The sequence below is a fragment of the Bombus vosnesenskii genome, unplaced genomic scaffold (assembly GCF_011952255.1).
Source record: "Bombus vosnesenskii isolate JDL3184/JDL3185 unplaced genomic scaffold, Bvos_JDL3184-5_v1.1 scf7180000013295, whole genome shotgun sequence".
In the NCBI taxonomy this organism is placed as follows: Eukaryota; Metazoa; Arthropoda; class Insecta; order Hymenoptera; family Apidae; genus Bombus; species Bombus vosnesenskii.
In genome coordinates this window covers 6,877,777-6,903,750 of record NW_022882946.1, presented here as the reverse complement: position 1 = coordinate 6,903,750, position 25,974 = coordinate 6,877,777, and the positions used below count along the sequence as shown (strand labels likewise).

At 45.0% G+C, this 25,974-nt stretch overlaps 1 protein-coding gene and 1 long non-coding RNA gene across 5 annotated transcripts in view; one reads left to right on the top strand and one right to left on the bottom strand.

Annotated features, from left to right (window-relative positions):
* The window catches only part of LOC117233201, a 50,265-nt gene extending 29,801 nt beyond the window's left edge, over nt 1–20,464 (bottom strand). Inside the window, exon 1 of the long non-coding RNA XR_004493280.1 lies at nt 20,063–20,464. This is a non-coding gene — a long non-coding RNA (uncharacterized LOC117233201). The remainder of the gene's footprint in view (nt 1–20,062) is intronic.
* The window catches only part of LOC117233198 (E3 SUMO-protein ligase EGR2), a 69,490-nt gene continuing 48,259 nt past the window's right edge, over nt 4,744–25,974 (top strand). Inside the window, exon 1 of one of the 4 annotated variants that reach the window (XM_033493270.1) lies at nt 4,744–4,965. In XM_033493270.1, coding sequence (XP_033349161.1) covers nt 4,915–4,965 — 51 coding nt within the window. In that variant the 5' untranslated portion in view covers nt 4,744–4,914. Of the gene's footprint in view, nt 4,966–5,762; nt 6,877–20,667; nt 21,774–21,805; nt 22,064–25,974 lie in introns of those variants that run through there. The other 3 variants (XM_033493272.1, XM_033493271.1, XM_033493273.1) reach the window with 3 other exon arrangements.

Here is a 25,974-nt window from a genome sequence, read left to right as displayed (position 1 = left end):
ACGCTGGCCTGACCATTACCATTGCAACAGGAAGATTACACAGTGTCGTTGGTCGCGGCCCGGCAACGCGACAGCGACGCAAGATGAATGCTCCACGCTTTCGCGAACGTGCTCCTTGGGCGGGACGCGTGTTTCTACGCGGCTCTGCGAGACCCGTGCATCCGTGATGAATGCTCGATGTTAACCGAAACAATAATTCAGTTAAGACTACCGCTACGCTAGTCTCGCCTTGATGAAAGAGAGAGAGAGAGAGAGAGAGAGTCGTTGTTGGTACCATTCCATATTGCGTTCAGCCTGGTTTCCTTACTATTGCGTCGGTGTAATGGATTCTAGCTAGTGATGGTAACAAGATCGACATTTACAGGATTACGAATCCAAGTCAATTCTCGTAGAAAAGTTTCATCTTATTGGGATTTGGGTATTGACTACTTGTGATACTTGGTTTTCTGTATAGTACAATTCCGTTTGTATGAACCTGTCAGGAGATGAACAGATTGCGGTGCTCAGAAGCTGAATCAGAGTCGACCAATTCGATGGACGTTTTATCTCGTTAAGAACATTTATCTCGCAATATAAAAGCTCGCGGTTAGAAAAGAAATGGCTCGACTAACAGATTGAAAGAACTCAGACCTATTTCGTCTAAGTTTGAATCTGCTTGAAAGTGCGTCTTTCAGATGCTCGCGTTAATTCCGACGATCACAACAATTTATACGTTCTCTTCTGTCACGGTCGTTGACCAGCTGGTGAGACGAAACTCTCGAAACCCTCGACGACCGCACCTCGTGGATTTGGGTCAGTTGAACGATATGCGAGTAGAAACGAGAGTCATTATAACAGCACATCGGTTTTCGACCGGTTGTCGATCGGTTTTCTACCTTTTCTACGCAACACGAAACGATAACCGAGGTAGAAAGGTGGCGCCATGAGAGCTTGAAAAACCGGACGCGTGTCTTGGAGGACATGGCGTCGAAGGAACACGGCGTCCTTTCGACGTTTCATCCGCGTAACCTTAACTCTGGTTCTCGCTGGAGAACGACGACGGTGTAGGAGATGAGGGTCTCTCAGCAAGTATAATTATTAGTCACGCTGTGGCCAGAGAATATATACCTGGCCGCGGACTGGCTGAGACCTACGTAGATTCCATGTTATTTTCGCTAATTACATTCATTATCGGATTTAAAGTTAGCAGACCCTTAGTTAGACGCGTTTCGAACGTCTTGTTGGTCTAACCCAACAACGAATCGGACTGCCTTCCCAACCCAAACTTTGTATTAATTGTAACAAATTGCAATCATTATTCTACGTTCAAGCTTTGTATTTTTATTTGATCTTAGCTTAAGGGTTCTGTCCGTTTAATCCATTCGCGTACTCTCTGGACTGAACGAAAGATTAAGATAGACAGTAAGAAAATACAACGAGTTCAAACGCGTGGTCGATCGAGCGTACTTAGATTAAGATAGATACCTACTACGATAAATATACCACACGCTAATTAAAGCGATATAATGAAAACAAGCAGATAAATGCAATTATATTTTATCTCGATAAAAGTCGCCATTAATCGCACGGAAAGTATCTGCGTATCGTGAATAATTGCAAAAATAGAAAATCTAAAATTCGTAGTCATAGTTTTAAGGGCGTCAGGGAGATTATCGTCTATGAAAACAGCGAAAGAAAGTTCGATTGGAAACAATTTTATTGTCTTGTTTTCTTGGTAGTTCCATACCAGAGCGGCATATTGTCGCAAAGAAGCAAATCGAAGCAAATCGAAACTCTTTTTTGCCCGAACCGACAACCGTATTTACGAGATTCGCGTAGTTTTATCATGGGCAAGCGTTACGCCCACGCACGATAACGCAAGCGTCGAGCGTATCGCGGAACAAAAATATTCCACTGGCCGAAAATCGAAGCTTTTGTCGTTGACTGACAGATACTGAGACAAAACGGGAGAAAATCGTTCGAATCGTGTGTCTGGGTCGTTCCGGGTCATCGGCTCGATGCAAAATATTTGCGAAAGCAACGCGAGTCTACGCTAAACCTCAACCGATCCGATGCGTTCTTTTTCTTTCCTATCAATGAAATTTTTTAAGCACAATCGTATCTATAAGAACCAACACTGTCGATTACGTATATCGATCATCATTGATGTCCGTGACAATGTCACATCGATGGAAATAGAACTACGATGATAATAAAAATTCGCAAGAAAATGATGTATCGTTAGGAAGATCGGCGATCTTGATCTTTCGAGACATTTTAGCGAAACTTTCCACGGTCGATGCAAGGAGGATTGATTAGATTTCAGCCAATTACCGCTGTTTCTGTCGGGAGAAATGTTTTCGCAGTGGGTGGCTGACAGAGACAAACAAGTATCGTGACGAAAGCGATGCACCGTGCTGATTCGATGAATTATTATCGGAGAAATAACAGAATGCTTGGGTTACGAGTTGTTTATGATGTATTTCAGTTATGTTTAGAGCAGCGTTTCATAATGTGACTTTCCAGAAGGAAATTCATTTAACTACAACAGATTCATCGAGTCTAACAGTGATTCTAATGGATGACACGTTGCATCATTTTAAGAACGAACAAGAAGTGATACGATTGAAATGAGAAATCACACATATTTTTCGCATACAAAAGCGATAAAAGTTTTGAGAGAAACGACGAAAAAATCGTTTCTTCTGTTCCGATATCGACGTGTGCTACTACCGACGAGGGAATGGCGCGATCAATGAACAACGTCTGAGACGCCCACACCGAAAGTTACGCAAACAACGATAATCCCTCCATATCGGTATTTATTTATAGATCGGTCGGCTGGCTGGGTTAAACAATTCCTTTGATCGGCTTGCACCGGGTTTTTCATGCCGAACAAAGAAACGCGTTCCAGTTCACGTGGAAACGGAATCTCCGTGTTCGACGCGCTAACCTCTTTCCTCTTACGAAACTCGTCGATCGTTTATCCCGCTTCGAAGCGTGAGTTTCATTCGCTAACACGTTTCTAAAATAAGCAAAGCGCACGGATCGAATCGATATCGCGAATTCTCTCACGAACAACCGGACCTGGAAGAACCCTTACACGGAATTCGACAACTCGTCAAGCGATCATCGCGTGCCGATCGCGTGCTGTGTTTCGTGAAACGGCTACTCGATCCGACCACTCAATTACCACCTGCAATATACGTTTGATTAACATATTATATTTACTCTGGTATAATTAATCGGATCGGGTCCGACGATGGCGGCGATTTCACGTCAGAACGAAGGCAAGAGAGGGACAAGCGAACAAGAATGAAACATTCGCACGAGACGTAAGCTGGATTCGTTCAAGGAAATCGGCCCGCTACGAAGGCTACGAAGATCCTAATTATTATCGAAGGACCGTTGCGTGGGTTTCACTCCCAGACGATGTATCGTCTTCGGTGAAGCTCGATAAATCCGTGCTCGGCTGCTATCAATACATTAATTAAAACATCGGTGCACGGGTGCGGCTGACAGCGCGCTCACGCCCAGCCTCGATCACCCGAACATAAGAGTTCTTATTTTCATCCCTCGTACTCCACCGATCTTATTTCTCCTCGTCGCAACCAATTTTTCTTTTTCCCCCGAACGAATTCTTCCTTCTACCGTTCGCTCGCATTCCACCGCGACTTCTCGCTTTCTACCCGGTGTCGTGTACGATGATCACGCGTGTCTTCCGCGTGAATTAATCACGCAACTCTGTCGCATCTTCGCGATGATTCTGCGCTGTCCGTCTCTGTCTCTACTCAGAGATACGTCTCAAAACGTGCAAACTCTGAATTACGTCGTTAAGTTCGGATTAAAAGCTGCTGAACCAACGATCGTTTAATCAAAGAAATTCTGTTACAAGGGTTGCACCAAGTCTGTTCGACGCGTGTACGCAGATAAACCCAAGAGCTCTCAGTCGAACCAAAAGTAAAGGAACGCTAACGCAGAACTAATTAAGATATCCGGTGTACGTGTCGGGACACGTACCGCTGCACCGTGTCATAAATTCTTCGATACGGACGGAACGGTCTTCCACATCCTCCGAGGCTCGAGTACGTGATCAAAAGTGACTAGAGATTCCTAGCCGCGAGCGTGTGCCGCCACGATGCAACAACCGTGCGCGTACGTAGTCCCGGCGTAGTCGGCGATGCAACCAGTTGCATCCAGTTGGAGTAGCGAGTCAATCGTACGAGCTGCGCGACGCTTCTTCTTGCAACGTGGCGCGATGCGTCCCTCGCGTTTTCGAATAGGGGTGGCGGAACTGTTGGCGAGACACGCGAAAGGGGGAGAAAAAGGTGTAGCAGTGGAGAGAGAGGGCGAGAGAACGAAAACAGGGGCTCGTCTTTGGTCTCCTCTGTTCGAATACCTCTTTCAAGGGAGGAGTCCTCGTCGGTGACGTCGATGAGGAAGCGGAGGAGGAGGAGAGGAAGAAAAGGGGAGGAGAGGAATCACGTCGTGGCGTGGGAATCAGAAGGGAGAGACCGCCTCGCCACCCCTCTTTTTGGATCCCTTCAGGGGGCGAGTTTTGCAACCTTCGAGACGCAGTTGCTTACCATAGTAATCGCCGTTGCTACTGCGTAGTCGTTCGCTGCGTGGGCTACCAGTGATGTGCTTGGCTTTATGATGCGCGCGAATTCGTAGATGCCATCTATAATAGCAAACTGTAACTTTCACGATTCGCGAAACGTGATTCCTTTGGTTCGAACGTACGGGATTATTCTGTCGGACAATCTTCTGGTGATTTGAGATTTTGTGAAAGAAACGGTGAATAAGGGATGTTTTAACTCGGGGTGTTTTTCATATGACACGTCGGTGTGATCGTTCATAAGGTTTGAAAGTTTGTTCAATTTACAACGAATATTAGTGAACGATCAGTGATAGAATTTTCGCAATGGTGTTAGAATGGTGGAATTGACGTACTTCGCGGCGAGTCAAGAAAAAAGGCTCAAAGTGGTGAGTAAACATCTTCGCCCTATTTATTATCGAATCATAGCCTAACCATGAAATTCACTCCCTTCTATGGTGAAACCTTAAATTACGTAACCTAAACGTATCCTCGACCCTTAAACTTAAACATTTCAAATCTCCCTATCAAAAAGTCCACCTATACTCGCGTCTCATCGATTCGTCATTGGAAGTGACCGCTCCAGTCACAAGACTGGAAACGGGACGAAAAACCGAGTGAGCGCCTGGAGAAAAACGAGAACGGCGACACGGTCGTTCCAGTGGCCGGGGCAGAAAAGCGCGCGCGGGGAAGACGGTACCCCGCGTGAACCATTCGGAGTAGGGGAAAGAGGAACGAGGGGAGGTGATCCCCTCTTCCGATGACCCTCTCTCTCCCCCACCACCGGCTTGTGTCGCGTGTCCTACCTCCCACTCCTCCTACCACACGTACCGTACACCGACGCGAATCAGCGAAACACACACAGGCGCGCGTGCAAAGGAACGGAGAGAGTCGGTGTGCATCTGCGAGAGCGGTTGCAGTTGGTGCGTGGTGTTGGCGTGCTTGGAGAGGGACAAGGACGTGTGGCCGGGGTAAGAGAGAAGGAGAAAAAAAAGGGGGAGGGTACTGTAGGTGGGTTAAGGGTGGAGGGGTGAAGGAGAAGAAGGTGGTATGGAGAGGAGAGTGAGAGCACAGAGGCAGAGGGTACACACCGGTGGCAAAGGGGAGGGGGAGAAGAAGGAACATCGTACGTGTTCCGAGGTGCATGCACGCACTCGTGTGTTGGCGGCCACACACGTGTGGCGCACAGAGAGAGACACACACGCGGCAGAAGAGAGGACGAGAAGAAGAGACGAAGGAGAGAGAGGTGACTCTCCTCGGGGCCTTTAGTTGCCGACTGTCCGCTACTACGCGCGGTGTTACGCCATCCTCATCGTTGTCCTTCTCTGTCTATCCTCGCTGCCTCCTCCTGTAGTCCTTTTCCGTTCTCTCTCCGCGTGTCTCTCTCACCTGTTGCGGCGCGTTTCTTTTAATCCGTGATTTTCGCCGCCCCGCACCGTACCAAGAAATCTCGTCGATCATCTCGCTACTCTCCGATGTTCTTTTCATCGGCAGGATATCGGGGGTTGACTTTCTCTCGAACACCAGGTCGCCTCGAACGAGCTACACCCGGTGAGTGATACGGGAGACGGTGGATCGAGAAGAAGAATCTTCTTGTACGGAGGACTGAATCCGTGAGAAGGGTGATAAAGTGATGGAATATTTATATCGTGAGACTGTATCGGAAAGATAGGTGTTTGAGTAAGAGACTAATTGAAAGGAACGATGTAGATTAACGTAGAGGGATCGGAAGGTCGTGGTGTATTGACAACAGTAACGACAGAAGTTCGAATCGTTGCTCGAAAGCGTCGGTGTTACGTAGCGTATTGTAATCAATCGAATTCCAGGAACTTGTCTACTCGCTAGCTCATATAACTCGTGACACGGTGACCGACAATATTATGAGGACATTAACGAAGGTAATGAACAAAAGTGTGGATACTTGGAACTACGAATAGGCAGTTAGTTACGAAGGTGGTGTTCGATCGAGGAGGATCGCCTGTGCGTAAAACACAAGAACACCGTCATGACATTCAACGTTGCGTTTAGTCATTTATTGATTCAGGAAATCAAGAATTAAAATAATTTAGATGGAAGAATTCCGCGAATTCATGCTTCTGCGCGCGTACATTTTTACATAACCACGATCACCGACATAAAATTATTTAAATGGTGTTTGGGAGAACAAGAGACATAAACGAGTTTGATGAAACGAGTGAAGTGGAGTGATAGAAGTGACGTGTGCCTGGTCGAACGCGTCTCTCGTCGCCACGATTGAACGACCGTCGACTAACAGATCCACGCTGCCGTCTGCACAAGAGGTGAGACAATTCCACCATTTGCATTCAAATCCCTTAACCTATATAGTATAAACTTCCCTCCATTTTCTCGCAGATTTTCAAGTTTAATTCTTAGACCTAAGGTTTAAGCCACCTCGACTACTGTCTCGTTGTTCCATTATAACCTACGGAATACCATCTTCCAATTGATCCGTTACAAAGAAACCATCATAAAACGTTCTCTCCCTTTAGAAAGTCGTTCCACGATCACATAGAAATCCGCAGGCTAGATCCACGCGATCGTCTTCGTTGACGTGTAAATGTTGCTGAATACGTCAGTAGTCTTATCAGAGCCAACTATCGAGAGACATGGCGTACTAATTGCTCCGAGACGGGGGTGGAATGTCTGGCTTAACGAGTAAAGTCGTCATTAAGACGAACGGTTGTTTCACTTATCGAGAATCGCTAATTACCGCCACGGTCATCGCGGTATCTCGCTTTCGATCATCGATACCACGTGCTCCTTCCCGTGTCGGCAATTAAATCACTCTTTTGTTCTCTACAACGTTTGCCTCCGCGCAAACCCCCGTTACAACAACGGGGAGAAAGAGCGGCGTAAAACTGTCAACGAGATAAGAGCGATAACTTTACGACACCTTTCCACAAAACGCTATTCGGCGGAGAGAAAATACCTTCAGAGTGATATCATTTACCGTGGAGCGTTCTATCGAGGGCAGCGCGTTTAACGAGCGGTAATAAAAGTATTTAATAAGCAACCGGCGAAATAATTAATTCCAACGATGGCGTTAATCGCGGTCATCGGGCCAGGAATTATATTTAAGGCACCGACCGTTACGCTCCTCGTAAAATTATATAGCAAACGTTTGTTTCCTACTCATTCGTTATTACTAGACTGCGCATCTTTATGGAAATTCATATTTTTATGGAACACGAGTCAAAGAAATAAAACCCACATAGAAATATCTGCCTTTAAGCATCGCAACGGGCATTTCATTTTGCATATTTTATACGCAGTATTCTTACGCATATATTATGTGCACGTTGTACATTTTCGTGTATTTAAATTTCGCAAAAATACATAAGTATTCGCGGTCTAGTTATCTCACAGCTATAATTATCAGCAAGTAAAAGTTCTCAAAGAGAAAAGAATAGAAGAGATACGCATAATACCGAAAGGTGCGAGGAGCATGAAACGTTTCAAAAAATGGCTAGTTTAGAAAAATCTCAAGGTACTTTATTAAGTTCCAAACCGATAAGTTCCCGAAGCCAGTACGCAGACCGACTACTGTGCAAATCACATGCCGGGTATGTGGAGTAGAAAAAAAGGTAAAAGGCGAGATAGTGGCGGTACAATGCAGATATGCGTGCCACGGGTAACGCATAATAACGATACTTTCATAATTCTCGTGCGCGCGCGATTCAGACGTTACGTAACTGGCAAATATCCGTGGAACGTCTCAGAATTGAAACCAGTTGTCGCACGATTCTACGATTTTCTTTCACACGCTTATGATCCACTGACTACCGCTATTCTACTATGTGCCGCTTCGCAATACGTCAATCCAAGTATGTATATATCTATATTTCATTCCGACCAAACAGACCAAAGAAATTAATTTCTTTCCATCCAAATGAATCGAGCTTTTCACCCAACTATATCTCTGTTCCTATTCCATTTGGAGCAACGTAATTGTTACCGTCGATTAACAAGCCGAAGCCCGTAACGTTAGCCAGCTATTAATGAATTTGATTAATTGGCAAGTGGGTTGGCCAGGTACACGCTGTAGTAAGACGTCTCGTAATCACCCGCGTAGGAAGTTGTACCCATACCTTAATATCGTTAATTAACTTATTTTCGAGGCAGCGGGTTGTCAATGTACGTAGCGTTAACAGAGGCAAGCACCTGATCGGAATACGAGTACGTAATCAGTTTGATCCTTGGTACGCGGCAGGATATCCAGACGCGACAGGACAGTTAGAAAACCGGGCATTAAAATACATGGAGGAGCGGTCAGCATGTTAGTCGTTGCAAAAGAAATTCCACGGTCTGACATCGCTACGGTAACATTGTAACCCCGGTTGGTATTCCAGTAGCATAGCAACTAGTGACCGGCAGCGTACAGACAGCGGCATTTATTACGCGCGCTACGTAACGCGCGCTGCGCCGCGCGAGGAATCGTCTCGCGTGCCCGAAGTCGTTCGCTTCGACCCGCGTGTACAAGTACAGCGAGGGTCCGCGTCTTTGATTTTACATGCAATGTGGTTGAATTATGCCACGGCGCCCGGCCTCTCTCTAAGCGAGTAATAATTACTTCGGAAATTACCGCTTTAAAAAATTGGTTAATAACAACTGTTCCTGCGGAACGCTCGGCTAGAGATACTCATCGAGCCTGTTTCCTGTGTTGCGATGAGACGAGTCCGTGCGTCGTCAGCCGGAGGAAGCAAGCTTGGAAAATTTCTTCGCGCATGCAGGCGCAAACAGCCCTAACTACTTTAGGTACATAGATGCGTATCGTACACTTCCTGAAAATCTCGGCCGTTCTCGATCGCGGCTGAATCGCGCGATAATTACACGATGCTCACTCGCCGGCTTGTTTTTTGGTTCGTTCTTTGGGTCTGATGCAAATGAGCGAACTTTGTCGCGCGACAGTTCCACGCGCGTTCCCGCAGTCTATCGGATTATGCGAGGAAATACACACGAACGGTTGTACTCAAATAAAAATTGATACAAGCTCACGATTACGTTATTTATATATCTACATGTGTTACACGAACCGTACAGAAGCTACCATTGATCAACATCGTAAATTGAGAAGTACAGAAAAGCGATGTTACGCTGTTTTCTAATGTACCCCAGAATTTATCATTCTCTTCGTTAAACATTGAATATTAATCGCGCGTTTATGTAGTCAAGTTAAAGAATTAAGAAAAACTGGAGTCGGCCAATTTGTCTTTCGAGAGACTCATATTAAATTGTCCTGTCATATTTATCAGAACAGCGACTTCTTCGCGCATTCGCTGTAACGATAGACTTAGCTCGCTGGTGGATCTCCGGACTCGCGTGCGCCGCGTCAGCGCGCAAACACGCGCATACACAATACACGCTGGTGCGCGATTAGGCGTCGAACGGGTTTCGGTTTTTGCCACCAATCATTAAGCATTCCTGAATTATCGACGTATAGGTATATACAGAGGCGGTCAGAATTTCACTGGCAACGCGTCATAAAGAAATTCCAGCGCCGCCGTAACCCTGGTTTCTTCCTGCACCGGTAGCGCTGTGACTAGTGGTTGTATGTAGCCAACCTTATACATATATCCGTCGTATATCACTATGCAGCTCTGTTGCGTGCACGAACTCGTTCGTCGTCGCGGTGACACGCGTGTGCGAGCTGCACCGACACGAACGCTCACACCGGCTCGCGCGTACCGAGTTACGTACACGCGTGCTACGTGCAAAGAACGCGTGTGCGTGTACACGCGTACCCCTAGAGGAGACAGATGCATAGCGCGCACGCATTTACATCTCGACACGCGAGACCCCTTCGATTCTTTTCTCGTTCTCTCTCTCTCTCTCTCTCTCTTTCTCTTTCCAATTGACGTGCTCTCTTGTACTCTCTTCGCAAGTACTCGTTTGGCTCTATTCTACGATCAGCCTCCTTGACCTATTGTTTAGCATTGGGAAATCAGTTTGCACGGGATATCGAGCTTCTTGGCTTAATCAACGGACCTCAGAAGAATTTTGTCGCTTAGAACGGATTCATTTACGAAATTCATGATAAACGTGTACAAGTACAGGCGAGTACGCAGAGATCGATGAATTTGATTCGATTATGGGATGTAAAGTCAAGAGGAATACGTTTCAGACAAACCAGTTGTTACAGATCGCTAGGTTTCTCTCTTAAAGTTAGACCATCTTTTGACAATTTTCTATTTTTTAAAAGACGTTACACTATTGCTCTGGATCATTATTCTTCTATATCGACATTCATAGAAAAGTTTCAAACATTAAAGTTCCAAACTTACTTAGGACTTTGTTTATATAAACTTGTTTGGGAGCAAGTAGTTTACGTATAATCGGATTTCATGTAATAGAAGTTCACGTTCAGACGAGTGGATTCAATCAGTATGATTTTATTTAATCAGCCACTAATCAAAATTTAATTTTCAACTAGGTGATCCTTGTATAAACGAAGCTCCATTATATTTATAGGTACATTGTCGGATAGTCGTAACATTTCGGTTGATAACACTGATAAACTGAACTCAGAAAAACTGAACTGGCAAACTTTTTTCGATTCAAGATTCTGATCTTCTAATTTTCCGATTAGGTATCTAATACCTACGTGAATGACAGTATGATGGTGATCAGAAAGGATGCGTTCGAAGCATATGTTACGTAAGCAGACTTGCAAATTCGATCGTCCTAAGAGCAGCTGCTATCGACTTTGAAGAAACAACCATCCTAGACGTTAAATTCTAGATCGTATAAGGAGACGGAAGATGGCCAAGCAGACAGACAAACAGAAAGAGAAAGATTGACAGGCGGAAGGTCCTGGTTGTCCAAAAGATTACGACGCCGCGCCGGTAGCACGTGCCCCATTCAAGACAAGTTGAAGGGGAACCACCCTCGTAACTTAACCTAACCTAATCCAACCTCCTTGCCGTGGCTATTCAGACCGTGACGAGGCAGGCTTCTTTGTGACCCAGGTTCAATCCAAGAGCCAGCGATTCAAACGTCTCTCCATCTTCGTTCCTTTTTCTCCTTTTTCCTTCCCGGACCACGGCTTTCTCACTTTTTTATCGCGCCACGCATCAGGAAGTTATAACGTCTGCCCTTCGAACCTGTGGCTTTTGATTCTCGAATTCAGACAGCCAATTAGGATGAAACGACGAAGAAATAAAGGAGAGACAAGGAGACGCGACACTAGCTGTTCGTGTTTTCGAGCAAAGATCATTCACTTTCGCAGTCGATGATTTAATACTAGAAAAATCAAAGCTCTGATAATGAGTAATTTGTAATTTTTCATAGAAATGTTATAAATGTACCACGGTATTTTTTTCAAGTTTTCTTACGAACGATCTTGATAAAGCTTTATTTCTTCTTTTGCGTTATGTATCTTTTTCTATAAGTAGCTTTCATTTTTATTTCTTTGATACAAGTCATATAATTGAACTTTCGACAACAGTGACGAAAGTTCAAAAATTGCTGAACCGCCTCTCAATTGCAACAAGTTTCTAAATATCGTATTAGAGATATCGATGTTTCAATCTCGTCGTTCATCCGCTCGTAATCGTTTTCAATGTTTCAAAGGGCAACGATCTTTAATAAACGTCAAGGAGAATCGACTACACTTTCGTCTCCTTGTCTGTCGTGCGGACGCTTCTTCAAAACTCTGCTTATGTATCGGGAGCCACGCACTAAGCGGGCAATTTGTCAGTGGCAAACGGTTTCACGCTCCTTCGTGTACATAAATCACAGGAAGTTTCGGATAGTTAGGCCGTTTACACGCCCTTCAGAGTCCACGGGACTCCATTTACGAGCGTCTTGTGAAGCGGGTACCGCTTTTGCCACTCGCAGTTCCTTCGAGTTTTCTTCAGAGGGAGGCGAAAAGTGCCAAGAGGCTTTGTAAGAATCGGCCACCCGCCGCTGCTGTTTGCCCCATTTAAGAACGACAACAATGCCAACACGCCTTCAGCTTGTAACGAACACCAATGCCACTGACCACTGACCAGTCGAAAATGGTATATACAAGCTCGTATCTCATCGCCATCAACAGAAAGAAGAAGCGGATCGAACGCTTTTCGAAGAGAATAAAGAATTTTATGACCTCTTTCGAACCAGGTTAGGCTCACTTTGGCGACCGTTTAGGGACGTGTACCAAGAATGACCATTTAATCTGTTACGAGCTTCTTTCATCACGTTTATCCTCTGTTTTCGGCTATAACTAGATCCACAAAGAAAGCTATTTCATGCAATTCTCTGTGAATAAATAATCATATACAATATTCTATGAAAATCGATCGAGTCTAATTAATCAATTACTCGTGCATATAGCAAAGATATAATCCTCGCTAGTAATTACTCCCAAAAACTGACATTCTTTTGAACGATAGCAATGTGCCATTAATTTTTTAATTATTAAATTTGCTCGTTTTTTTCGGTTAACCAGTTTGCTACGAGTTTGATGTCCGATACCTGTTTTATATTGTACAATTTTTGTACGAAGATTATAGGGAAAAGGTATGGTTATATGAATGACCTTTTGATTTTGATTATTTGGTGATTAAAAAGACCAAAATATTTTTCAACAGAGCCCCATGGCAGATTTAACGAAGAGAGAAAAAATGTGACTTGTGTGTTTTCGCTATGATCTACATTTGATGTGAATTATTATATATTTTTTCACAACTTGTTGTTTTTTATCATATACATAGCGACAATCAAATTCACGTCGCACGCAGCGAACGTATTAATTACAACCTGTTGGAGATGAATTTTATTCTAAATTACCGTATGGTATTTGCGTAAAATTTCCGTGTCAGCTCTTGACATACAGCGGAGCGTTATATTATCGTCGCGCCGCCTCTGTAAGCCACCGATAATAATATTTATTGGATGTTACCGGGCGCGTAACGCAACGGCAGAACAATTTACGTTCCCTTTGATGGTTCGAGGCTTCCTTTCAATGCCGTCTCGAAAGGATCGCGAAACTGTTCGGCAGGAAGGGAAGGGGCGAGGAAGCGTTTTGTGCTGCTGTTGCGCTGAAAGGGAGGCTCTCCGGTTGCGAAACCATCGAAACGATGCCGCGGGCAATCGTTAATAATAAGAGTGTATTATGAGCCGCGGAATCAAAGTGTAGCGTGCAATTACGTGTCAATTCCGTCAACGTATTTCGTCACGCTGCAGGATGCCTTCGGTGACCAAAAAGGAACGCCCGTTCCTTCTCTGTGTGTACGTATACCTGGAGAGGCGTCGCGTGTTTGTTGCTTTCTTTTTCAACTTCACCTCTCCTCTCTGTACTTTCCTAGTCGCTGCCATTGGCGTCGGGACCGATTTAATTGCACAAGTTGAAGACTTGAACTTCAACTATACGTTCCTTTTCGTCAAGTTTCCATCAAAAATTATCAATCGATTCTTGACGGATTTCATGGTAATATTACACCGCTGTATGAATTTCCTCCATACGTAATTAAAGTACATGTTTAAAGGTGACTTCTTCTACGATTCAATGCGGTTTCGTTTAAGAACCTGTGATCGCAGAATGACACCCTCGACCAGTGGGTAACTTAATATAACTCCCGGTGTCATTATTCTTCCGGGGGCGAAAGAGAACAAATAGTGACAGCGGAGGGTTACATCGCACCCCTACGGGTTTCGTTATTCCTGCGCCATTGTTTCGCGGTAACGTGCAACGTGGACGTGGGTCTAAAAGGCACGTATAGGCACGTAACACACACGCTCGGTTTACACGAGAAGTAAACGTACAAGGCAAGCTGCAACAGCGAACCTCGTCATAACGGTCGTCCAAGAGGTTATGGGGAATACGGGCGACAGGACAGCCAGCAGCCAGGGCCATTATTGTGTACGGACGACGATCTTTATGTAAGATCTTACACGGGAGAGACCCATGGGGTCCTGCGGCGCACGCCCATACCGTCGAGGGTGGCTGTGGTTTCACTATTTTTCTTCCCTTCTTGCTTCCTCCTTCGGGAGCACCGTAATCTTTCTTCTCGTCCTTTCCTCTCCCTCCCTTTTGCCGCCTCGTAAATCTCTTTAGGTGTTGAAACATTCGACGTAGAACGGGTTTTATGCCACGGGGTGGAGAACACGTCGAAAAAGAAACGTTCGGCTTCTTTGGCCCGATAAACTTTTATTTAATCGATACATCCACGTTCGCTTCTGTATATTTTTGAAAGTGTGTTACAGATTTAAAATTACGATATTGTCAAGAACGTATTCGTAAATTAATATTTAACGTACACCGACTTAACGTCAATTTATCGAAGGCTATGGGTACCTCGTAACCGATTTCTTCCAATCGGTTATCCCTGACATAAAATCCTGAACAGTTTTTGCATACGTCGTGGTATCTCGATGAAACGGATGACTCATTGGATGTACAGGGAAATCGTGGCGAGAGGGTCCCGTAAGCGAAAGCAGCAACAGGTGGCAAGGAAAAGCAGACGCGATCTGCCGCCGCGTGAGAATCAATCACGGAAACAAATCTCCTTTATTTGATCTCCATTCATCTCCTGTCACACTGTTACGACCGACATTCTTCCAATTTACACAACCTGGTCTCTGTTCAATTTTCGCTGGTATCAAAAAGAAACATTAACCAAGAGAAATCTCTCAAAACGAGGATACGAGGAAAGTATCATATATGTAATACTATCAGCCAGAAATCTGAAAAAACAGACCCACTTTGGTTCTTGTTGGTGTCGTGAAAACGAGATCAATCATGCCACATATTTCTCCCCACGATCCCGACATACACGTACGATCGTTGGCTCTCGCTCCCAATCTTCACGGTTGACAATTATTGACACGATCGTCGGTCATTAAGGATCTTGTAGCTACAAGAGCTCTCGCTCAGAAAACTCGTGTCTTTTTTCAAGCGATTCCGACAGCGTCAACTCCCACCAAGCTTGTTCTCGTCGTGAAGGTATTCATCCCCGCGGCCAGCCGTGGATAGCCATTAATTGGCCCCGTTCCTCGAGAAACCGAGGAAAACGTTCTAGTGGTGGCAGCCGGGCACGGCCGCGTCCCTCTCGTTATAGTCGTCGCGTGTACAAACAGGATCTGGTAGTGGTTGTGGCGATAGGTTGGTAGGGGCAAACCCTAATGAGGATCCCCTACCATAGACTGCCGACCGGCCGCCGCAAAGTAAATGAGCAGGTGCCTCTGGTATGCGCCCCGCCTACGCTTTCCACTTGCTCTTGTCCTCCACCACGAGTTTCTCGGGTGTCTTTTTCTTTTCCTCTCTTTTTTTCTCTCCATGCCACGCAGCCAGACCGAGCGTGTCGCGGAAAAGTGGTTCTTGATATACTGCCGAAGTCTACAAACCCGCGGACAGATTATGTTCGTATATATCTTTTTTTTCTCTGCCTTTCTTCCCTTTTTATTTTTATCGTGTCTCTCGATCGATCGAACCGATTGCATTAGGGCGCATTAGGCCGGGCCGGTATCATAATTCAGGATTAATTTTTCAAAGGGTCGGGACACCGTGTCTTCGTTAGCGAGTTGCAACGTCGTACTAGCAAGATTTTTATGTTGAGAACTTGTTACAGTGTCGGTTAATCTGCGACTGGTTTTTCGATGTTGCCAATGAATCCTGTGTATCTCGGTAATTAACATAATACAGCGATTTTGGTAGCGACAATGTGATGGTAGGATATTTGAAGGACCGATCTGTTCAGGGTGATTTGCACGTTCGACCATCGTCGGTCGTTAGACTTTTCAACCTTGAAAGACCTTCTCAAGGTGAGGAGACGCGGTGACATGTTCGGCTATATCGGGAGGAGAGTTCTCGGAGCTAGACTCCTCTTCTAGGGTATATACGTGGCCGTGAAGTGGTCTTCGAGACAGAGCAAACGCGCGCGCTTTTTAATACACTGGCCGGTACCTCGGCTGCGTGGACACGCACGAACGTGCGGACGCACCACGTGTTTGCTTAAAATCTTGACGCATGACCGGCCGATTTGTTTTTCCATTCGCAGGGCCGCGGCTACTCACGGTGTTAATCGAACACGTTCTATTATAGAATCTAATATGTACCTTTAGTTTCCATTCATTACTTATACGTTATTGTTACTTCGTTCTGTGAAAATTTGAATCATCTGTCAAATACTGTTAACAACGAGAGAATAAATTACAAAATTCTTAAGAGGAAAAAGAATAGCATTTTAACCTTCTTGAGCTATTTCTCTATGATTATAAATTATAACGAAGAATTTTCTATCGTAGATTGTCTGATTGTTTCGGAAACGACAGAAGAGAAGATATAAGGTTCTAACCTTCTCGGAGTGTTTCTCTATGATAATAAATTATAACGAACAATTTTTTATTCTAGATTCTCTGACTGTTTTAGATATGCAAATATCCAAGTTATCGATGAATTCAAAATCCGATCCTGTTAGTTTTCCAGGAGACGAGTCATCGTCCGTCCTTCATGGACGTTACGCTATTGGTGACACACGCGTCTCGTTTCCTTCTTCTCGATCCTCTTTGTACGTTGACTCCCCGGCTTCGGAGGAGGACAGAGCCCCGTCCTAGGGACCTTCATTCGTCGCGGTATGTAAATACGTGGAACGAGACGACTCCTCATCTCGAACGACCGACCGCGGTGCATCGTATCGTATTCTGCCGCCATTTGTCTTCGCGATCCGGGATTACGTTACCACGATGATACACGATGACATTTATTTTGGGATTTGTACGGGTCTCTGTGGCCCTTCCCTCTACGGTGTGGATTCTACGTGAACGCATCTTTCGTCGGACTGCTTGCGCGTCAGTTCCTATAATGATCACGGAATGCTCTCAAAACTCGAATTTCGCCGTCACTGCAAAGTGGACATCCAGAAATAATTAGGAGATTGCGTGGTCAAAGAGAGGAAAACCGGTGACTCTAGAGATATTTAGGTTGCCGTTGTATTTCCACGAGTCTTCGGACTTCTTCGTACTTCTTCGTTCTTCAAATATTACTTTCTTATCAATTGTCATAGCGTTGATAGAATAAGCTTGGAATCTCAAGCTTGAGATCATCGCTGAAGCAGTAAATGTTAGGATTTCCTAAATGCGAATTTTGAGGTGTACGGATTATGATCTTTAAGGTTTTTAACTTCTACATCTATATAAGCATATAGGTACATATATTATATAATAGTCGTGAATGAGACGTGATTCGAAAAGTGAGCATGACAAGGAAGTATCATCTTATAGAGTATCATCTTAATGTCAAATATTATTCATTAGAAATATAAGTGGAAAATCGTGTACGAATCGAAAAGACAAGTGAACGCATTGGTGAAAGATGTAAATAAATATGTTTAAATTTTTGTATACGAAAAGCAGAAACTGGTTAAACCAAACAACCATTCAAGCTTCCGTAGTTGCTTTTCGTAAAAAAAGAATAGACAAAATATATCACTGAATTGTTAATTATTCAAAGTTGAAGAGCTTGAAGAAGTTAAACTGGGAGCTTCAAAAAGTTCAATTTCATATCGCGTCAGCCCTACAATCTCTGCCTTTAAAGCTCAAAATCTATGATTCCTCGTGAAGTAACGTATGTAAACGGAACACGATGGAAGATCGATAGATTCTTGCGATTCGAAATTGAATAATCGTGTGAAAATTGTGTAAACGCAGATGCCGTTAAGGAGCCATCACCCCATCGACGAGATACGGGATAAAAAGGGAGCACGTGGCAAAGATCAAACAGCTGGATCATCTCGTGCGTGCGTGCCTTTAGGTAAGGATCTTTTTCTTGCGGAAAAGGTGGGTACACGTTCGACCCAGGTGCAACCTCGGAAACCTTGGAAGGCGTGCGTGACAATGCTCGTATGCGCGTGTGGGATTCGTCGTGACGTGAAAGTCGTTCGAAACAAGAAAAGAGAGAGAAAAAAGAAAAAGAAGGCACGGCTTCCCTTCGACCAGTATAACATGAAAAACAGAAAGAATCTACCTACCACGTATGAAATACGATAGCTTCTCGTGTAATTTCATTAATATCCACTTATCAATAACATTTCAATGGGAAGAGATGTAACTATGCAATTTTCCCACGAAGAGACAGATGCGTGGTGAGGAAGTTACAATGGATATAAAATATAAACGTATAGGTAGAGAATGAGGCAGCTACGTCACAGAGGAGTTACGTCAACGCGACGTCGATGTTGGCAAAGAAATCAGGAAACAACGAAGCGAATGACGCGCCTATATGAATAGCTATATGAATAGCTATGCACGCGCCAAGCATCGAGCATGTAATTATCGTATGTTTAAATTTTACGGATCAGTCGCCGAAGAAGCGTGGGTAGCTTGGAAGCGAAATATAGCAGAGATAGGTTCGAAAGTGCGAGTTTCCTAGAAGGCATCAGTTCGATCGCGTCTCATTAAGGCTAATGACGTAGATGGCATAATTATTCTAATACGAGAGAGGTAATTCATCCATCCCGAACCTATCAATTCATTGTAATTATACGAAGCATACGTTCCACTTTCTGTGGACTTTTTTTACCAAATTACACGTCTCACGGCAGTCGGGCGTGCAACAAGGAGATCATGATTTATCGAACGAGACTCGGGTCACTGGAAATTTTATTAATCTAACCGATATTCCTCCTTCTTCTTCTTATTGAATTAATAAAACGGGATCCTACTATCCGGTAAAAAGGACCGTCGCGTCGCGCGTCCATTAATATAGAAACGCGTAGTTAATACGTCGCAAATGGTGTCTGCGTGTAACGCTTAAAAGGAAGTAGACGAGCGTTGAATATATTCATGGCACACGAGTTCCTAAAATAAATCGACTTGAGTATTCTGCACTTTACGGTTCTCCGTGTGGTATCGGACTGTCGTCGTCGCGTCGTTCGGTTCTTCCGTTAAAGAAAAAGAAAAAAAAAAAGGATAGAAAAGGAAAAAGATGGTAAACACGAGCGTCTAGAAAAAATTCAAATGGTCGGAGCGACCACTTAGCGAGTACTCTCGACGTAGTGGACACGTGTCTAAAGCGTGGCTAGAACCTTAACCACGTGTCAATATCTCAAGGGACGTTTTGTTTACGAAAGTCATAGACGAGGCGAGACACGTTAAACATTTTTATCCAAGACGTTGAAAAATGAAGAAAAAGAAATTGCCGAACACTTTGCTATGCCTACCATGCGCGAGCTACAACGATCGCGTATACATAATACGTTTCATGGTTCGTTCCACCGAACGACATACCGTACCCGTTTCACGAGATGAATAACACTAGAGACTCGCAAAAACCGGAACTCTAGCTTGCTCATTTTTTGCCCGCTTTTTCCAAGTCGTTTCACGGTATCAGTTCCGCGAGAAATTGTTTTCCAGTATCGTCGTAGTTTACGTTTACGAACGGTCATCGGAGAAAAAGCAGTCACGTGATCCCCATCGGCGCGCGCACACTTGTTGCGCACCGTGTAAAGAACGCGCCAATAAATAATAGACGCTACTTGTTTTACTCACGTCGTCGCAGCAAGAAGAAGGAAAGAAGAACGAGCAAATCGTCTGGAAGGCATCGATCCCCGTCGAGTCTTAGGATTCTCAGCATCCAACGCAACGTGTTCCTTATCAACGAGCTTTTGCGCGCGCAAGCACGCATCCTCGGCGCGTGGGCAGGCCCGAGTAGAGAAACCAGTAAAAGAGACTTCCCTCTCTGTCTCGTTCTTCTCTTCCGCCGAGCGAATCCACCACGATTCTCTTTCTCTGTCTCGTCATCGGTTACCTTGCCGGTAAAAACAGCACGAGGTGGCCGGTCGCGCGAACAAGAGTAGGGGGATAGGCGTGGTTCAATTCTCGTAGGTGCACTCGGAAACGATAGTGTTCGTGTGCCCACCTCGCGCCTACTGAGCTCGGTTAGGCCGACGTGAACACGAAGGGGGGCGAGTCTGGCCGAACAACAAAGGTGGTGGGGATAGCTGTCACGGGCCGAGCAGTGGGGAGAGAAGGGGAGTTAAGGTTCGCACACACGAAAATCAGTGGGGACGCGGCCTGTGCACGTGTAGAAAGAGAGAGGGGCGAAGGGAGTCGAACACGGCCGAAGGTGAAACCCGCGAGCCGTCGTAGTCTCGCAGTCGGCGCGAGACCGCGCTACTGGAAGGGTCGGTGTGTTGTCATATATGTGAATGTACGCAAACGCCTCTCTCAGATTCTCTCTTTCCACCGCACTCACCTTATATTCACCTCACTCGCACGAGAATACCGACAACGACAAACAAAACCATTAGACGACAGAGTATAGGAGAAAACGCGCGAGGAAAGAAGAGACGAAGTTGGCTGCGTGTCGCGAACCACCCCTTCCCGCTCGCCGAGTGACCGGAGCAGAGAAACAGTTTTTTTTCTCATCTCGTACGTAGAGGAGAGACGACCGCGTTCGCAAACCGCGTCCAAAAGTTAAGTACACGCGATCGAAATTTTCACATCCATTTACAGCGTCGCTGTACGACAATTTACACAGTACGATATCAACACGGTGAGCCAGGGGTGTGATCTTAGAGAAGAGAAGTTACACGATCGGTTGGATACCGACGGACCGAAGAAGTCTGTGATCTCGATGTGCCTGGTTGTATATTGTTTACGAAACGTATCGGTTCGTAGCGTGTTTATGCGCAGCTCACGAACAGAACTGGGAAGAAGTGCGTTCGCAGGAACGTGTGTGTTTACCGAGCAAAGGATACGCTTTTGACGACTTTGATCGTCGATCAACGAGGAACTTTTCCTCTTTAAAATCGTAGTGCCATTTTGTTTAATGAAATTAAAGTAGTGAGAGACAGAAAAACGAGTGTCGTGCCGCTGTATTACCGTTTAGATAGGAAAACGAAAAAGGAAAGATAACAGGGGCGCAGCGTGGATTGTGTGTGATATTCCATCTACGATCGATCATCGTAGTATTACTGGTGTTGATTGTTGTTTGATAGTCGTCTATATCTACAGCCCGAGTTGTGTTAACGACCGTGTAAAGAAACTCGTTGCGACGGCTCGGAGACGATCGCTACTGTGATAACGAACGATATTCGTTTTGAAATTATGTTCAGTGCCTGTCTCTGTGATCCGTGACATTATTACCGTCGGAAGTATACCTCGAAACCGTCGACTAGATCACCACGTTTAAGTGTCAGAACAGAAGGAGTTGAATTTTGAAAGCATCGGATGCGCGGGAGCCTTTAACGATCACCGGGTAAGCCATAAAGGGCGAATTTCTTTTACATCGTTACGTTGACATTGTGCGCCGCGCCGGCCACGAGATACACGCGTTATCTATCAGTCGAGTGACTATGTGACAGAGTTATACGATCATCGTTAAATCTGTACAACGTAATTACCGATACGAATCGTTCGTATTTATCAAATTTCCGATGAGAGGTTCGCGTCGCACATCTCCGTCGATTTATACCTTCCGATTCTCGAAAGTAAACAATTCGATCAGTTACTTCTAACGAATGTCACTTTTACAAGCAATAAGGTTATGTAAGTTTTTCATATACATTATGTACTTATATAAAGTTGAATGATTATTTCACCTTTTGTGTGTAACCTCACTTGTTGTTCGTGAAATCATTTCCAGCGTTGTTTTTCGCTATCCTTTATGGGTATATCGAACACCAGTAAAGTAACGATCCAAGGAGAATAAATTTCACGTAAAAAACGTTGTGGAAGCGATACGATAACCAATAATTGATATCAAAGCCGCTTTTTCTCACCCTCGACGACAATGTCGGGCACATTTATAATCCGTGTCACACAACTCTCCTCTCATCGTCACGTGCGAGGGCGGTTTAATGCCACGCGTCGAGCTCGTTGAAGCGTCGCGGCGCTAAGCGTCGGAAGTAGAGCGGATGCGCGTATTATGGCAGACGCGCGTGAACATCTCTTTTCACGCACGACCTTTTCCGTCCTATAACGTCGCAACGAATTTATAAGCTCGTTTAATTTTATCATCGACAGATCAAAACTTCTCGCGACTCACGTTCCGAGGTGACCATGTATTTTTTTTTCTCTCTCGTGGAAGTTTCACGTGGTCATGGAACCGTGGATCTTTCGTTCGTTCGTTCGTTTCCTTGCCTTTTTTCCACCGCTAGCCTGTTTACACTTGTGCACTCGTGCATGCGTGTACGTGTCGATGAAAAAGTTTTTTTGTCGCGGGTTAACCATCTTCGGGCGTAGGTAGCAGCGTCACGTGCGAGGGTGGCTTAATATCGGAAGTGGAGCGAACACGCGCGTTAGCCCAGCCACGTAGAACGATCTGCTACGACCAATCTCTTTTACGCGTGTCCCTTCACGGCTCGTGACTCTGATGCGCGTGCTAAGCGTGACGCGCGCGTGCTAATCCTTTGTGTCGATGTTGCCAACGTGCGAGCATTTCGCTAAATATTGCCTTGTTTAAGAATTTCACGTGCGTAAAAGAATTATTCCATGCTCTTCTATATATAATACACAAATGTATAACATCTCTATTCCGATTTTATCGCACCAACGATACTATTTTATCTTTTCTACGTTCGATATTACATCGGGTAGATTGAATTCACTCAGTAACTGATTCACGCATATAACATACAGTCTAGGATAAGAAATATATCTACTCATTTCTACGATTGACGTTAGTAATCGCATTAAAGCCCATCGCGTGAAAGAAAATCGCCGATGGTGACGTATTCATCGACTTGGAGTGTAATCAAAGTTTATTCACGCGTGCTGCGGCCAATGGAACGCAAATCGTGCGAACCGTAGGCTCTATTGTCTTAATCGGACCTGTGTACACCGATAAGCGACGAAGTCCAGCGTTTCTCTTTCGGCGGGTGAAAAAGCGAGACGGTATACCAGGTGTCAGGTGTCACGGCTGTCCGGTTTCGTTTGCAAACACGCCGAACAACAAGAACGTTCCTTGTCGATCCTTCTCGAGTGCTCCTTTCCAGGTGGTTCCTCGAACGACGGTAGTGCCGCTGCGAGAAAATATTGTTTTTGCTCGTCGACTTCGTAAACCGCTCTCGAACCCTGTTTATTTTTTTTTTCTTTTTTTTTTTTCAATTCACAATTCAATACAAGCTAACTTGCGCGAACTCGTTGATCATTAATACCGACGAAGAGCTATTATTACAGTTTACGCCGGGGAACATATGCGCGACAGTGTTTTTTGTGCTCCACGTTACTGCAATGTGCATAGTTGATCCGTGCGACAGGCGTGCACAACACGATTGTATAGCATAGGTATATTCCATCGATCTAATGGTCTAATTGTCCGCTCGAAGTGGGCCTCCTCGCCTCTTCGTCTCCCTCGTGGGTCTTAGCTAGGTTAGAGAAACGTGTCGCTCGCTGTTTCCTGACAATTGCGCAATTTCTTCGAGGACCGATCTTCTCGAGAGGTCGCCACGGTGTAAAAAGGATCGCGGAGCGCCGCCCATCGGGCGACTTGTCATTCGTCGATCCGTATCTATGCGGACGATTTATCGTGCTTTATGCACATATTCGCGCCCGCCGGTTGCTGGCGGTGCAGCGTTTGCGCGCCGCATGCGGGCAGCTGCATCAAGACCAGGGCCGCCCTGCGCATAATGATACATTGCGCCGGACATGAAAGTTATAAGCTTTAATTCGAGGCTCGCGCGATTCGCCGTACGGTGACCGTATATCGATCGCCAATTTGCTATGCAGATCCAAGGCCTTTCGGTGAGCTCCCTGACGCAGCCCCTGCAATCTTCCCTCCCCTTCCACCCTTTTCACCCTTTTCCATCGTGCTTGCCAGGCCATCTCGCTTCCACCGACACGCGGGAGCAGTCACTGTACAGAAATAGAATAAGCGAGGATTAAAGTACGCGCTATCGCCACGATAAGATTATACTCCGGCTCCGATCTGAAGACGATTACACGTCTTGTCGTTCGTGGCGAGTTTTCTTGTTTCCCGTACGTTCCAACGCACTCCTCGGACGCTGCTGTGTCTGCGTTCGCGAAAGTCTATTCTTGCGATTCGTTCGTTTAGGACACGCGAATTTAGTTCGTCCAAAGATATTCAATGATTCTTCTCCTAGACCATGCGAATCGAGAAACATACATTGAGAATAATGGGTATGTGAACGTACGTTACGTTTCTTTTTTTTCAGTTTCTGTGTTTTTTACTCGCGTTGCTTCGCAAAATTCTGCCGAATTCATTACCTCACGCACGTGACCAAATCGCGCATTCCGATAGAAATTCGACGATCTATCCTCTAGAGTCTCGTCTGGATCGAATTGAGTAACGTATATCCAGTATCGAGTAGTACTCGTTATCCATTCCGATATCATCTTCGATCATCGAGCTCTGTATTTTCATTTATAGACAATAGAAGCTAGAAACGTATTCACATTGTATCGATAAATGTATACCGAACTCGGATTGAATCAGACCCCAATGATACAATGTCTTCTTTGACGGTCGCAGACTTACGTAGTGAAACAAAAGACGCATTCTGGTGAATCAGAATCTTACGCGTTCCGTTTGTGCGGCACGGTCGAACATGATCAATCTCTCGCGGTGCAGCGCGGCATCGCAATTAGGAAATCCATTTGATGTAATTGCGCGAACGACGCGATGACCTGGTAGCTGGTTGGTCATTTCTCGGCTACCGCGGTTAATCAAACGCCTGTAGTCATCCACTTGATCATTTACCTATACTCATAGACCGATATCGAGACCTGCTTCGACCATATCTGTTGGTCTTTGCAGTTCCCCCACGGGTATGCCGATCGTTGGGTTTCCAGGCAATACAGGACGATCGTTGTTTCCATTCGAGTGTGGATTCGATGAGACCGAGCCCTGTATCGGTGCTGATCTCGGTAGCCAATCGTTGACGCGTTGTGAAGGACGAAGACGATAACAAAGACGACGATCGTAATGGCCGCCGATTAACGACTTAACGACCCCCGTTCGGTAGACTACGGTAAATTGTAGGTATGTTCGCGGCTATGGACAGGATGTTGAAACTGGATCGTGTCTGACTATATAAAGATGTGATTGTATCAAGGTAGTTTGTGGAAATTTGATAGTGGGTTTAACGCGAGAACCGGCTTCAAGAGCAAAATAAAAAGGATCAGAACGATTTGTCGCTCTTTATTGAAATTATAGGAACTTACAATTCTGGTATGTACTTCCTTCGAGATAGGGATGTGATTTTAAAACTTGAATTCGAGATTGTGAAAATACAAGTAGAGATTTGTTTTCTTTAAATTAGACGTTTCTCTTTTTTTTTTTTTTTTTTCTAAATCCTCCCGTTTTCTGTCTATTTCAGCACAAAGAAGACTCGTTGGTTCTTTTGATATTAATCCTGCTGCGATCGTTAAATTTGTATATTTCAATCTTCCTTTGATCTCTCAAACTGAAAAGACTTTTAATAAAAATTTTCGAAAAA